At 40.9% G+C, this 16,629-nt stretch overlaps 1 protein-coding gene across 2 annotated transcripts in view; it reads left to right on the top strand.

Moving 5' to 3' along the window:
- EGFR (epidermal growth factor receptor) overlaps positions 1-16,629 on the top strand; it is a 171,324-nt gene that overhangs the window by 123,095 nt on the left and 31,600 nt on the right. For both annotated transcript variants that reach the window (XM_042477183.1, XM_042477184.1), the window contains exons 14-17: positions 1,838-1,937; positions 5,991-6,148; positions 9,397-9,432; positions 14,723-14,864. In XM_042477183.1, the coding sequence (XP_042333117.1) occupies positions 1,838-1,937; positions 5,991-6,148; positions 9,397-9,432; positions 14,723-14,864 (436 nt within the window). The remainder of the gene's footprint in view (positions 1-1,837; positions 1,938-5,990; positions 6,149-9,396; positions 9,433-14,722; positions 14,865-16,629) is intronic.

Genomic DNA, 16,629 nt, shown 5'->3' with positions numbered 1-16,629 from the left:
TAGTGCTAAATTATTTGACATGCAGTAGCTTAGCCTTCTGCTCCCAGTTTTCTTATTTTAATAATACACTGTAGGTTATAGAGAAGATATATGGATTTAATTATCATCTGATTTTTGTTTAATTTATATAATTCCTTTTTTTTCAATGGCAGTGTTATTGCCTTAAAATGTAGCCTTCCCCCTCCAAATGGTAGGATTGCATTTGGCCCATTTTTATACAGTGTAAATGTGGCAAGATGTGGCGTTGCTCTTGTGCTCTTGCATCTCCTATGGAGTTTATCACACGGAGGTCCTTCTGTGTGCTAAACGTCATGCAAGTGCCATGGGTGTGATCCCCCAAGTTCACCATGTCTCAGACTCTCCTTTTCATAGAAGCGATTCTCAGTTCCAGATTGGCTCAAGCTTTCCTCTCACCAGATTATACCAGTGCCATCTGAGATCTCATTATTTGAATCGAGTTCATGGTGTCATTAGTGAGTTGCTCAGCTGCTTTACTTCCAACAAAATGGTGATCCCAGGTGTGAGTTTCTGATTTTATCCTCTACAGCTGTGGTTCCTTTGACCCTCCAACCTAAGAAGCTTCGTGTTTCACTTCTGATCCCCACCTTGTGATGGCTTTAGTACTGCAGCCACTCACTCCCAAACCACAAGGTTGTGAGTACAATCCCAGCCAGGGGCTCAGGGTTGACTCAGCCTTGCATCCTTCTGAGGTCACTAAAATGAGTACCCAGCTTGTTGGGGGCAATTAGTAAACCTCTTAGAGACTGCTTAGTGCAGTATAAAGCTGCTGTATAAATGAAGCTGCTATTTCTATTGCTATCTAGTTTTCCATAGAGATAAAGTGGTTCTTCGTTTCAATCTTGCATTTCTTCCAATCCTGCATTTCTTCCACCTGAACCAGGACATTGTGTTGCCAGGCTTCCACCTAGAACCTTCAAACCAGCTGGAGAAGGCCTTGCATTGTCTAGATGTCTAGCAGGCCTTGGTCCACTATGCTCACTTCTCCTCGCCAGAAGTCCCGTAACCTATTCATCTGATATTGAGGGGGGGAGGCAAGTGTGGTCTTCCTGTTTCACCACAGAGACTGCTGAGATGGATTGTCGATCTTACCAACTTGGGATACCAAATCGCTAGGAAGCTTCTGTCACTAGAGCTCAGATTCTACTCCACCCATGCCATTTCCACCTCTCATGAGTGGCTATGAGAATTATCCTTGCTGGAGTTTTGCTGAGCAGCCACATGGGCTCACTGTTCACCTTCATCTGGCATTATTAGATTGACTTCAGGGCACAGGCAGATGCAGAGACTGGCTAGGCAGTGTTATCTATCCATGGCTGAACTGCCTCACCTCCACTGGTAAGCTAGCTAATCACCCATTTGTGTGAGGCAGAGAGACCACAAAGGAGAACAGGTTTAGCTATAACTGTAGTTCTTTGAGTAATCATCTATGCCCTCACACAAATGCTCTATGCCCTCACACAAATGCACTCCTTCCCGCTTTCCTTTTCCTGTGTACTAGCGAATATAAATTCTTTCTTTCAACTAACTATATTCCATCCTGTATCACAGGATCTCAGATACACTGGTACTATCACCTTCCTGGTGTTTGAAAGTAGTGGAAGTTTCTGTTATCTGACAAACTACCCTATTGGTGTGGCTGTTGGGATGATTTGAGTGTCCCAGCAATGTTTAGAAAGTGATCAGATTTTGTGTACAGCTACTCCTTTCAGTGCTACTTTGTAGTTTTCTTGTGCTGTTGTTCAGTCTGTTCCACTACAGACAAACTAACTCATATGGTACTGGAAAAGACCTGCATTTCATTTTCTATTTTATTCAGGGAACCTCGAGAATTTATAAAGGATTCTGAGTGCCTTCAGTGCCATCCAGAATGCCTGGTGCAAAATTCAACTGAATCTGATGCAACTTGCACAGGACCTGTAAGTCCATATTAAATCAATTATAAATGCTATTGTGCTAATAATAATGAATTATTGACTGGAACATGAAATTAATTACTGGCTTGTCAATTCTGGTAACATAAAAACAGCTTCTAATCACTTCCAGACATTGTTGAGAAATAATGACTCAGTAACTGATTTAATCCCTTGCCTCTGCTCATAAGAGGTTGGGAGCTGCAGCTGTTGTTTGTTTTAAGTTGCAATTTTTAAAACCAACATAGCTGGCACTTCTCCATGAACAAACTAGATTGAAAATCAGAGTTAGTCTCAGGCAGATGAGAAGGGAGCAAAATGATGTGTCTTTCGAATGTAATCTTGATGTGACAGTATTGGAGACATGAACCCTTCCATTAGGAAATAGCAACTGGTCCTTATCTTGTAATAATCACAGGCTGCCACTTTATAAGGCAAAATGGTTTATAGATGTAGGCTGCATCCACACTGCAGAAATAATCTGGTTTGACACCACTTTAACTGCCTTGTCTTAATGCTATGAAATTCTGGGAATTGTAGTTTGTTGTGGCACCAGAGTGGAGCCTGCCAGGAACATTTCCCCAGTTGGTGTTGCTTAGGGTTACCATGCTCCAGCTTCTCAAATCTAGACATCTTTTATAACTATGCATATTATTTACATTATGCAGATTCAACACATTTTTACCACTGTTATTAAACATTTGTATTATTTTTATAGTAACTTCTGTTCTGAGAAAGAGAACCAATAGAGTAATGTATATAAGGATAGACTAACAAATTCAAATAATGGAATTTACCATGTGACTTTGGGGCATCACTAGCTCTCAGCAAATCAAACTTGCTGGGTTGTTGTGGACATTAGCAAAAGGACAGGACCATGTACATTCCTTGTGTGATAAATAAATAACAGCAATAACAGCAGCAGTAAGATTTTGTCATGCACAAGATCTGCTAATGCTATTGTATTCTCATCAAATAAATATATTATTTTTTGTTATTAGTGTTTTTACTGATGGCAAAAAAAAAAAAAAAAAACAAACAGATCCATGGAAATATCACAGGAAGCCCCTGAAAATGTCTGCCATCTAATTCACAGGGGGAAATGTTGAAAAGAGTAAGAAGACACTGACAAACTGCACCTCCTTCCTTTGCATTTTGCATTACTTTGCACCTGCTTCCCTTGCTCTTTGCATCTCCCCACTGCACCATTCACCTTGCTTCACCTCTCTTGCCTTCACAGCTTCTCCTTCCCTCCACAGTTTCATTTCTCTCCCTACCTTGCTTCACCTTGCACCATCGCTATATTACCCTCCTTTGCTCCTTGCACTCCATCACTTGCAACTCTCATTCTCACGTCCCTCCTTGTCTCACCACGAGCCACCTCTCCTCCTACTCTTTGCACTTTTAATTTTCTTATGCCTACCCACCCTCCTACCACACCTCCCTTCTCCCTTCCCTCCTTTTCCCTCCATTGCCTTTTGCCATGCCTCCCTCTCCTGCTTCCAACTCTTGGTGATTTGCATATCTCACCCTCCCTGTCCTACTTCTCCTCCTTTTACCTTACATTGTGTTGCTGCACCGCCTTCCCTTACACTTTGTATCTACCTGTTACACTACCAGTCCTTCCCTCCTACTTGTTGCACCTTGCTCCAACGTTCAAACCACTACACCATACTGACTTGCTTTTACTGACCTTTTAATGGCCACAAGCCATCTGAAACAGAATAACATTAACTAGAATGCCAAATTCATAGTAGACCATGCCCATCAGAACTACAGTATCAGCTGCATGAAACTAGATGAGAGTGATATATTAAGACATAAAAATTCCACAGGAACCATTTTCTTGTACCTGCTCCAGCCAAAACATCTGTGTTGTGAGAAATGGCCCAGAAAACCAACTATCTAGATAACCACGCCACCAAATTTACCAGTTGCACAAGAGTAGAGGGAAGTAATGCAAGAGGCCACAAAAATCCCTAAGCAACTTCTTTGTTGCACCTGTTTCTAACAAAACATTCATATCTTGCAAAACAGCAAGGCATGCCAACTTTCTGGATAACCATCCTGAGGATTTTCTAGTCCTGCAAGATTGGATTGCAGTGATGCAGGAAGTCACAAAAATCCTTCCCAGAACCCACCTTATTGTACTTACTCTGGCCAAAGCATCTGCATCTATATTCCAGAAAATGGCTCAGAATCCCGATTTGTCAAATAGCCATTTCCACCAGTACATAAGTGGCATAAGGCTAGATAGAAGTAATGCAACAAGCCAAAAAAGTCAGAAACTACCATGTTCCACCCATTCCAGCAAAACATCTGTATTACAGAAAATGCCCTGTAATGCCAATTTTCCAGGGAGCCATGTACACCTAACTCACCAGTCATGGATCTCTATAGGGGAGTGATGTAAGAAACCACCAAAATTCCATTTGCACTACCTCTTTGCGTCTGCTCTGTACATGGATCTTTGAAAAGCTGGTGTTCTGGACCATTTTTCAGTAGCGGTATCTGTAGTGTAGAACTTGTCTGGCTTACTTAATCTTCCCCATCTTGTTTTCTGCAACTGATTAATCTGGTGAGCTATCTGGTGTTGCGGGCCATTTTCTGGAACACAGAGGTTTTGCCCAGAATGGGTAGCAGAAAATGATTGCTGAATTTTTTGGCTTGTGGATTTATTTACATTTAGTCTTATGAATTGGTGAGTTTGATTGGCATGGCTACTTAAAAAGTAGGCATTCTGGGGCACTTTCTAGAATACAGATGTTTTGTCCAGAATGGGTACAAAGTACTTCTTTTGAATTTCTGTGACTTATTGTGTCACTCCCATATAGTTTTGTTAAACTTGTTAATTTGGTGGGCTACTCAGAAGTTGGAGTTTGGGGACATTTTATTCTGTTCCAGGGATTTTCAGTGCATTATAGGTTAAAGAAATAGAATATTTGAAATGTTTCATTTCTAAAATACTGTATTGTTCTCAAACGTGCCAAACACCTCCCAGTGCTTTGGGCACAAGCGTCTGTCAGAAAAGGATCGGCTCCAGCCAGTTAAGTTCAGGTATTTACTCAGAGGCAATGGGAGAAATGTAACTGCCCATCATACCTGCCCTCTTTTTTCCAGACATGTAATATCTCAGTGAACAGAGCTTTTGGAAAAGAACCTCCTTTTTGCAAAGTCTTTGTATGTTCCCAGCCCACCGCTTCCTCTACCTAGCTAGAGGGTGTTTTTTTTTAACACTGTTGGCATTAGGAGGAAGGTGAAGGAGAAACACAAACTTCCAGTGTCAGTTTCCAGCAGAATGGCTGCAGCAAAGCTCAACCTGGAAAAGAATAGGATTCTGTTTTAATTGAACCTACCTTAGCTGTGTGCCTGTGTACAACAGGCGAGTTAAATGGCAGATACCCCCCAAATCCATTACTGAGCATGTTTAAACCACAAAACAAAGAGAAGGCAGGGAGAGCAGATAAGCCTGACTCACCATCTCCTTCAAGCATATAAAAAAGGCATAGAGCTATATTGGCCACCAAAATGGAAATCATAAGGAAAGTGAAGGTCGATGAAAAGGGGAAATCATCCCTGGATGTATTTTGGAAGCAGCCTTCAAGTGGACTTTAGAAGGTTCAAAATGTTTGTGTTTACCTACACAAGCTTTGCCTCACTTGGTGGCTTCACATGTGGATATTCAAAACTAACAATAGTTTTGAATAAAAAGTTTGCCAAAACATGTTGAACTGCTCTTCCTTTTCATGGTCTAAGAACCTATACCTGTTCTTTCTGTGTTCCATGTTGAAAAAACTAACTTGCTGTTTTATTAGTACAAAATATGGTAAAATGTAAAATAAAATTTTGAAATGATGTATGAAAACAAGTAACGTGAATCATGGGAGGACCTGTAATGCAATGTTCCAAATTTAATGGGATAATTAACTTTTTTTAAAAAAGCACAAGATAATTGCTTGAAAACTCAGTGCTAATGTTTACGTTATTCCTTTACTGCATTTTTCAGCTCATGGAGAAATATATTTTCTGTTCACAAATAATATCTTGCTACTCATGCAGGGTCCAGACAACTGCTTCAAATGTGCCCACTTAATAGATGGTCCACACTGTGTTAAATCATGCCCTTCTGGCATCATGGGTGAAAATGATACTTTAATCTGGAAATATCCAGACGAAAACTCAGTGTGTCAACTATGTCATCCAAATTGTATTCGCGGGTGAGTAGAGATAGTTTTTGAACAAGTTGAAGTTGTGGGCTTAAAATATTTTAATTTGCAAGTTTTCACTGTGTAAAGAAAAATTAATAGAAAATGATTTGTATAAAATGAAAAATAAAAATTACTGGAAAGTTCTACTTTTGTACTTTTTAATCCCATCTTCAGGAAAAGGTAGGATACATACCTGACGATAATTGTTGGCTATTGATGAATTGTTATTTTAGAGAACTAATAGGAAGGGTTGGTTAATTCATTATTAGTGTTTTATTGATTGTATTTTTGTACTACTGTATCATTTTTATTGATGTAATCCCGCCTCGATCCTTGGGAAAGGTGGGAAATATAAATAAATATTATTATTATTATTATTATTATTAATTCAGTAAATAAAAATAATAAATAATACACTGTTTCCTCTGGTACCTGCATTTTGGCAAGGGCTTTCTCCCAATAAATGTCTTGTTTGCCATGTTTAAATTCAATTATTTCAACTGATTTTGTTATTCATAGTTGTTGCATATAGGTTTTCTCCTGTGGAATAAGTTTTGGATTAGATTGTGAGGGTACTTGGCACACCTGCTATTAGTATGGTATTAAGAAGACCTCTTTGTTTTGTCATTGTTGTATGAAAATAACTTTAAATATAACGATAGGCATGTGGAAGTGAATTTATCTTTGAGACACTCTTATATGACCCAGTTATCTGCTGACTTGATCACACTCTTTGATCACAAGGAATATAACTATAGCACCCTGCAGGTCTCAATGCTGATTCTGTTGGAAGACTCCATGGATTTGGTCCCACTCGCACAGTTGGATCATGAAAGCATTATGTGGGCTGAGTGGGAGCCCTTCATTGAAAAGTACTTCTACATGTACAGTAATATTTAAAGCTGGAATGGGCAGTTTCCAGAGATTACAGAGTCAATCTTGTTGGACAACCTGCACAACCCAAATCTTTTTTGCATGCCTCACAGGAGCATGGGGGTAGTTTTTCCACATTTTGTCTCCCCCTGGGATGGCCTTTTTATAAACTAGAAGTAAACGTGCAAAATTATCCCCACAGAGGCATTTTTTAAAATAAAAAAGCAAAGATTTTTTTCTAAGGGGGCGAGGACCTAAAAACACTTTGAGAGCTACATACTTCCTCCACCCTTAATTTGAAAGGTTTCTTTCAAATCCAGTCCAGTGCCTAATACTGAAGTGCTACATATATACAGTAATCATACATAGCATGTCAGGGAACAGTCTGAGTTAATGAGTTTGCATTCTCAAGTTGCAATTATAAATCCATTTACCCAAGGATAAACAAAAAGCCTAAAATGGAGAGGTGGAGGCTATCCTAAGCAAGCAGCCTTGTAAAGGGCTGGGAGAGATAATGATTTTTTTTTCAGTTTACAAATGAAAATCTGTTCAGAGAACTACAAGCATACCCCAACATAGAATCATAGAGTTGGAAGAGACCACAAGGGCCATCCAGTTCAACCCACTGCAATTCAGGAATACACAATCAAAAAACTCCAACAGATGGTCATCCATGGGCAGTACACACAGGCCCTAAGGGGCGGCACAACACTGCCTCTTTCCTAGCTGGATCAGGGCCACAGCAACCATACACTGTGGCCCCAGTCCAGCCTTCCCAGGTTGCAAAAAGAGGCTCCTTTTTGTGCCCTGGAAAGGGTGTAATAGCAGTGCTGTAACTTGAAAGCGCTCCTTTGGCACTGCGTTGTATGGACACAGCACCAGAGTAGTGCCATGACACCACATGTCATGTGGCACGGTGTCATGGCACCCTGGGGGTGGAGTTGGGGCATGCATCTTGTGGACGCAATGCCCTGACTCCGTCCCCAGACCAGCCTTAATGGCCGGTCTGAAGAGCCACCCAGTCTCTGTTTAAAAAAAGCCAATAAAGGAGACATCACCACTCTCTGTCAGACAGCTCTGGTTTACAGGAATCATATCTGGAAAGGTTGTTTGCGAATCAGTCCTAAGGTGTGTTTAAAGTTAGCTCCCAGTCGCTTGGATTTGCATTTCCAGTGATAACTGAAGTTGTGTAATACAGCTCACATGAGTCCTTAATTTACATTACGTAAGGATTGTTGGGTTTTAAAGGAGTTTGATTACATTGAGAGGTTGTATGGCATATTTGCTAAGTGAGTAAACTGTGAACCAGGAAGTTCCTGGTTTAAATTTCTTTTCCACTATGCATTCACTTGGTTTACCTTGGATAATTTTCATTTTTATTGCTTTATTTGTTTTGTTACAGTGCTAGGAATATAATTGGAAACAGCATAAAAACCACATAAAAAAATAAATCCCTTGAACTCAACTTTCTTTTACCCCATTTGTAGAAAACAGTAGGCCCTTTTACAGAGGTGCTTTTAGGACTGCTGGGGCAATATATGTGAACACTTGAAACACTACATAAAAGCAAATGATTTTTTTATTACTGATTTTTGTTAAGCAGCTGTAATCAGAGAGATGTATCATGTATACTCTCAACAGTAGAGGAAGCAGCACTTTATTAGTGCAATGAATCTAGCTCCTGTATATTATTGCCAAAATAGTGCTCAGTGATGAAATCTTTGTTACTGAATATGAGCCCTAAATCATAAGTCAGGTCATTGAGATTAATGTTTTCTCCCTAAAACAGACAAGTGTGCTGTTGTACGATGTGAGCAGCTGGACTGAATAGCCTGAGAGGTCTAGTACTGAGAGATTTCCCTATCCCTAGAGGTTTTCAACCATTCACCTTTCTGTCAGGAATTAATGTTTGAATCTTAAAAGTGAACATTTTGTCCACTCACAGCAAGTCGCTTGTTCCTTTCATGTAGGCCAGTGAACAGTCGTCTCTTTGTGATACATTGCTTTGTGTGGTCAGGATGAGCAACCTTTTGAAGTCATTGAATAAAGCAGCACTTTCTGGAGAATGAATTTGTACATGCGGAATGGGGGAGTTGAGAGTTCTGGTCTGTGCTTGATTACTATTCTGGCAGGCATGCTTCTTCATGTGCTTGGAGACACTTAGGTCTGAAACTGTTCCATCAATGGTACATACAGCATATTCTGTCCTCTGGACAAAGGCATCTGCTTTAAAGCTCTTGATATTTTCCCAGGTGTTTTATTTCCTAAGCAAGTACCGTGTCTTTAAAAGGAAAAAAAGAGCATTCGAAGACTCACAGAAAAATTGTCCATTGAAGAATCTATATTGTGTTAATTGTTTTATTGTTTCTTTCTTTCTTTTACAGCTGCAAAGGACCAGGACTTGAAGGTTGTCCTATTGGGTAAATATTTCTACTTAATTATATGTTTTCAGTGAGAATAATACAACATATATCTCTGTGTAGGTACATACGAATATGTGTACAGATGATTTAATAATCTGTTTTTCTCTTTTATTTATGACAAATGTTATGCAAATTCACATCAAGAGTAGAACTTTGTATTACAGCATAATCTTAGGCTTCTCAAGTAGCAGTTTAGTTGACAAACCTTTGTCTAGCCCAGGGCTGGGGAACATTTGGGGGAACAAATGTCTCACCACTGAGCCCTCCATGGGTTTGATAGTTTACATGGGTTTGATAGATCAAACCCTCCATGGGTTTGATAGTTTACATAGTCCCTAACTTCCTTGACCCCTGGGGAGAACTCATGTGGAGCAAAGTCAGCTCACTAGGCCAGCTGCAGAAGAGCTCCTACAGCTGTGACCTGGTCTGGGAAACTTCACCCGCCTCTCATCTTCTTCCCTTGGAACGGGTGCAGAGAGAGGGACGCCAGCTGTCAGTTTCAAGTGCCATCTTCAGGAAAGCCCTTGTAGCAAACCTAAGGCGCATTACAGACCGCCCAAAATGGGCGATCTCACGCCGCTGCTAGTTGCTGCATCCGGGAACCGCAGCAGCCAAACCGCACAGTTCCCAGGCGCAGCAAGAAAGAAGCGCCAAAATGGCACGTGACGTCTGGACGCTGCACGTCCACGACGTCAAAATGGCAGTGCCCATCTGTATGCAGCGCCGCCATTTTGACGTACTCGTTACACGCATCAGGAAGCGCCGCCCCTCGCGCATAACGATGGTTCCTCTATGGGCCCATCTGTAATGCGCCTAAGAGTCCAGGAAGCTTCACATATTCCTGGACCTCCCCCATTTAGGGTAGGGGATGGGTGAGAAAATATGAGATAGGCAAAACTTTCTACCATCATTCTGCTGGCCTTCTTAGCTTGGAAGGCTCATGCTGGGGGAGGATTTCCTTCTGTCATAGCTAGTCACCAATGAAAAATTACAAGGGAATTTCCGCTCCTCTTATGTTCGCAACTGGTGAAAGAAAATGTGGTGGAGGGGATGGAGAGGTGATGGATTGGAGAGCTTCTCTAACCCCCTCCACAAACAAAATGGATTGGGGCTAAAAGATAATGGGTCCCCTCCCTGTTTCAGACTTCAGATTGCAATTAGAAGTTCACATGTTGTAGTATGCCTATATGCAAGCAAATGTTACCACACTACACTCCTATAGTGCTGCCATTCCAGTTTCCCTGCTCTGGCTGCTTCCTTTTGCATTCTGGGGTTTGTAGTTCAGTGAGACCTAAGAGCTCTCTGCTGAGAATTCTAAATGCTGCTCCCTAAACTGCAAATCCCAGAATGAAACAGGAGGCAGCCAGAGCTTTAAAAGTGGAATAGCAGCACTATAAGAGTGTAGTGCAGTCTCTCAGATTCTAATGCTGTGGTGTAGGAGTATTTCTAGTGTTTTAGTGCCGCAGTCTCCCTCTCTCTCACTTACTCTCTTGCTCTCTAAGGGAATTATCACAACGCACTGGAATCATTGCCCAAACGCTTCAGAAGCATGGAGGTGGGATAGCCAGTCGCACTTCTGAAGCGTCACTGAAACGCATTCCACTCTTCTCCCGTCAATGAATTGTTCACGGAGCAGCCATTTTTGTATTAATGGGAACTTCCTCTGCTGATCATATACATATAGCATCCACACTATTGGTTTAAATTTCCCTTTGATTTCTCTTGTAGAAGAGGTCTCTTGTTCTTTCTTTTTTGTTGTCATCTTTTATTTCTCTGCATTTATTATTATAGTAGTTCTCTTTTTCCCTTCACACAAGTCACTGAGTAATTGCATTCAGGATTCTGACCCTATTTCTGTAATTTTTTAAACTTTTGCTTCTTATCTCTCTTTGGTTTGAAGAGTTTAATCTGTCATACATTAAGGCTTCTCTTTCTTTATGGCTACATACTATCATTTTGCATTCCTCCCTGACCAGTCCAGAGTAGTTCTGGCTCCCAGTCAATTAGATTTAGAGTGGTAATCCATTTTTAACATTGTCTGTAAATTCTACAAGAATGTTCTTGAGGGGGTATTTTGTCTATTTTATCAAATCATAAAAGATTACCATGACAGAGGTACCAAATCAGCAAGCCCTATTTGACCTTAACAACAGATTATACAGTCAGACCTCTGTATCCACATATTTTTTTATCCACGGTTTCAAGCATCCATATCTTGAAAATATTTTAAAAATATATAAATTCCAAAAAGCGAACCTTGATTTTGCCATTTGATATGAAGGGTGCCATTTTGCTGTGCCATTGTGTTTAATGGGACTTGAGTATCCATGGATTTTAGTACCCATGGGGGGTCCTGGAACCAACCCCCAGTGGATAACAAGGGCTTACTGTAATTCCAATTATACCAACCCCAGATCTTCCCTAATTCAAATAGACATGGACTCCAGTTTTTGTCAAGAAATTGATAGTGTTGACTGCAGTCCTGAAATAAATCACCCCGCTGAAGTGATCTCTTTCCCATTTGCCATTTGGTACCATGCTTCTTCTATTAACTGCTTTTAGGTGGTATATGACCGCCCAAAAAGGGTGGTCTGCCCACGCCTTGTTTTGCTGTGCGAGGGAGCCACAGCAGACAAACCATGCGGCTCCCTCGCGCAGCAAAAAGAACCCGCAAAAAGCGGGTTCTTTCTACAGCACCATAAGGATGTCACAGTGCGCCAATGACACACTCGTGATGTCCTTATGGGGGCGTGACGTGCAGACACTAAGTGTCCGTTGCGTCAAAATGGCAGGGTGCCGCCATTTTGACGCCCTCGTCATGTGCTAAGGGTGAGGCACGTATGGGTGGTGCACCCTCAACCAACCCCTAGCACGTGATGAGGGCACCGCAAAGGCCCATCTAGACCAGGCCATAATTTGGTTTTAAAACCTGCTGAAAGTACCAATCACATGGCATTATCAGGAACAGATAACTACTGCCACATGTGTTGAGCTGCATAATTTCAACCCCATCTTCCCTTTTCACTTCTGGGTAGATTCTGTCTGCCTTGGGTGGTTAATTGACTCTACTTAGGCAAGAGGGAATTTAAGATAGCTTCTTGTCTCAGTGGTCTGTTGTTTGAGCAATAATATCTATCAGAGTTGTGAAGTGTTTTGTTTCAAGCCTTGATCTTTGATTCTGAATCCTAGCTTGTTCTCTGGTCCAGCATCCCATTTGCCCCTTGACTCTGGTTTTTCTTTGAACTTGACTTCCCACTCCTGGCTCTTGACTTGTGGGTCCTCAGCTCTGTCACACAAACAGTATGGCTCACTTGCAGGGAAATCTGGAATGACATAGCAAATGTTGGTGCTGCAAGATCATAATGTTGGTGCCGCAGTATATATCAGCATTAGCAGTAATTGTAAAATTAGCAGTAACAATAACAGCCTCAGAAAGTATAATTTATTAAGCACATCAAGAGAGTGCAATTTCATTCAAATATTGACCACTTCTTACTGTTTCACTCACTATTCCTTTTTTAATTTTCTCCTCCATTTTTCAGACTTACCTTTTGTTAATCAAGGTTAACGTTTGATATAAATATGAATATAAAACTTAATGTTTTTGTCATTAGAGTTGCTAGCTGTCCTTTGTTGTAAAAGCCCCTTATTTAAGAGCCATTAAACATATCATGCATGAACATTAAACAGGGCACTAGAAATCCTGTATTTTCAGGTATCAAACACTGCCCTCAAATTACACACCACCTTTGGGGGGGGGTGTTTTGAGCATGCCTTATGCTCATTCTTTCCACTAAGTGCAAAAGTAGCATTCTCAGCCTGGCAGTATTAAAGCCTCTGCCCTCACGATGGCTTCTGGTCTGTCATTGCAAGATTTTGAGTACTTTGATGTTCCTATGAAACTTTTGAAATCTCACAAGAGCCTGGAACTCTTCACAACCAGTCCAGGTCTAACAAGACAAGTCCCATGTCTTCACCTCTCTTGCAAATCAGGGAACCCTATTTAATCGGATAGAATGAAGATTAACAGGTTCATATATATATATATATATTCATATACCCTGACTCAGTGTAGGTCAACAGATGGAAGAAATTGAGAAACTTCTGCCCTAGCAAAAGAACAATAAGGAGAGAACCGATAAATTTGAGGTTATGCAAGAAATATGTGGTTCATGCTATAGAATAATAAGGAAAGTTATATACTAAGTTCATTATTGATAGATTAAAAAAATTCCTTTGGTAGATATATAATAGAATACAATATTGATGTAATGAGAAAAGATTGTATAATATTTAGAGCATGGTTAAGCAACTATACAGAGAAAACGAATGATTTGAAACTCCCAAGAAAAAAAGGGAAGAATGAACTCAGGTCGAAGAAGGCAACAAAGCCAACAGAATAAAGTTACAGATGCTGTTTTGTATTTGTAACTGCTATTTTATGTTTGCATTTGAAATAATAATAAAGAATATTTAAAAAAAAGAAAAGTAGAAAATGTTGCTTTCTTTAGCTTTTCCCCCTTAGTATTATTTAGAGCATCACTTTTGATGTCTTTTCTCCAGGAAACAACCATTGAAGAACACGTTATTCTGGGAAATCTATTTCCCAGAAGCTTTCTCTGCTGGTTAACATGCATGGAGGAGGTGTGAGAAGGCAGGACATCTATAGATAAGATTGGACTGGGGGCAAGATATTGCTCCTGTATGTATTCATTCCCCTCTAGAACTGCACCCTCCTGCCCATTTTACCCTCTAACTTCTGGTAGTTCTGCAGTGAGGAGGATTTGTGGGGAAAGAACTTTTCTTATCTGTTCTGTGCTCTATTTTCCTTGTTACCTATTCTCTTCCCCGTTTCTCTTATGTTAGCATTATGACGGAAGCAAACTCTGGCCTGGGGAATGCTTCTTTCTCCTAGGTGAAAACTATCTGTCATAGAATATGTAAAGTGATATGTGAGATTGGATCAACTTTGTTTGTGCAGTCTTCTTGAACTATCTAGGGTGCATCTTGAAGACGCAGTTTACTTCTAACACTTGTCATTCCTAGCCATGGCTGGCCCTTCATTATGACAGAAAGATTGTTGGATGCACTTGATATTGTGTGTACCACAGCACTTTGGAGCCCATCACATTGAGGGCAAATTTGCCCTCATTGGCATTAAAACAGCTTAGTTCTGTTTTGTCTCTATATGTTTTTAATACAAGATGGTCAGCTTTGAATACTCAGTGAGCTGGCTCCTTCCCTTAAATATAAAACTAATATAAAAGTATTGTTTTTTGTCTTCCAGCTCAAAGGTCCCATCAATTGCAGCTGGAGTTGTTGGAAGTATCCTTGGCTTAGTTGTTATAGCATTGGGCATTGGTCTCTATGTACGTAGGCGTCACATTGTTAGGAAACGTACTTTGCGCAGACTGCTACAAGAAAGAGAGGTAGGTGCAACCTAATTATTCTGAAATGTGTCAGCACTCCAGGGCCTTTCCAAATTATCAGTTCCAGAACAACTGCACAAATGCACAATTATTCTTATTCGCTTATAGAATCCAGGTGTCTTCCCTCAAGGAAGCACATCTGTTTGGGGGTGATAACACATTTTTCTCCCACTCAAACAAGAGTACATTGTTTGTAAGTATCTTTCATTATTCCCAGTGGTAGGCAAGGACATTTTTCATTATCTTATTTAATAGGACTATAACTGTGCTCTTAGTGCCATGTTGTGATCCCATCACGTGACAGTGAACAGGCAAGAGGTGAAACTAAGTAGATGTAATACAAACAGAACTTAAATATTTTCTGACATTGCAGTTTCAAACCTGGCACTGTAATTTTAAAATAAAACTTCTTTCCTTTGTACCTTGCCACTTTTCACCTGCCCCCTCTTCTTCTATAACAACAAGTTTACACAGTCAGTAAGGCAAATGATAACTTTTTTGTGATAAACACTTCAGGTTTCAGGAGTAGGGCTGCATGTTGTAATGGTCTCCCACAGAGGAAAAGTACTTAGGAAAACTTGTTAGTGGGATGATTGGACAAATCTTCCCTTCTGCGTATGCTAGGAGCATTTGGGGATGGTAAAGATGGCAGCATTTACAGTAAATATTCTGATGGCATCTCCTCTCTCAATGAATGTCTTCGGGCAGTAATGGGCTGGAGGAGGAAAAACAGATTGAGGCTGAATCCAGACAAAACAGAAGTGCTCACAGTAGCGGCCCCGAAACCAAGAATTGGGTTGCAACCTCCGGTCCTGTACGGGGTCACACTCTCTGTCAAGGACTGCATTTGCAGTCTGGGGGTGCTCCTTGACTTGTCGCTCCTGATGGCAAACCAGGTAAATGCGACAGTCAGGAGCGCCTGTTATCAGCTTCGGCTGATACGCCAGCTGTGCCCTTTTCTGGAAGTAAGGGATCTTGAGACTGTTGTGCACATGCTGGTAACCTCACGTCTAGACTTCCGTAATGCGCTCTACATGGGGCTACCCTCGTGCTTGGTCCGGAAACTGCAACTAGTACAGAACATGGCAGCCAGAGTAATTTCTGGAACATCTAGGAGGGACCATATTACCCCGGTTCTAAAGTCCCTCCACTGGCTGCCCATTAGCTTCCGGACCCAGTACAAGGTGTTGGTTATCACCTTTAAAGCCCTAAATGGCTTGGGTCCAACCTATCTTCGGGACCGCCTTCTCCCCTACAATCCTCCCCGTGCAGTCCGCTCCTCTGGGAGAGGCCTACTTCAGCCACAAAAATCTAGGCTTTCGACTACCTCCCAGAGGGCATTTTCCATCATCACCCCCAGACTGTGGAATGGCCTGCCGGATGAGATCCATCTACTTGCATCCTTAGAGAGCTTTAAAAAGGCTGTTAAGACGGATCTCTTCCGGCAGGCCTTCCCAGAATAGAGAACCTGGCCTTAGAAGAACATCTGGGAAAGATACTGCTGCTCCCACTGGTTGCTTGTTGGTAGGATGTTGTTGACCTTCTGGTCAGTTTTTAACTTGTATGTTTGTGTGTTTGTTGTTGTTGTTATGTTTTTTAAATATCTCATTGAATTTAATACTTTTTTAAGGAGGGGAGGGTACCAGGGATTTTATATGTTTTGTATTTTTAACTTTGTTAGCCGCCCTGATTGTTCTCAGAGGGGTGGGATACAAATTATTATTATTATTATTATTATTATTATTATTATTATTATTATTATTAT

The sequence above is a fragment of the Sceloporus undulatus genome, chromosome 6 (assembly GCF_019175285.1).
Source record: "Sceloporus undulatus isolate JIND9_A2432 ecotype Alabama chromosome 6, SceUnd_v1.1, whole genome shotgun sequence".
Classification (NCBI taxonomy): domain Eukaryota; kingdom Metazoa; phylum Chordata; class Lepidosauria; order Squamata; family Phrynosomatidae; genus Sceloporus; species Sceloporus undulatus.
This window is presented reverse-complemented; position numbering and strand designations above follow the sequence as displayed.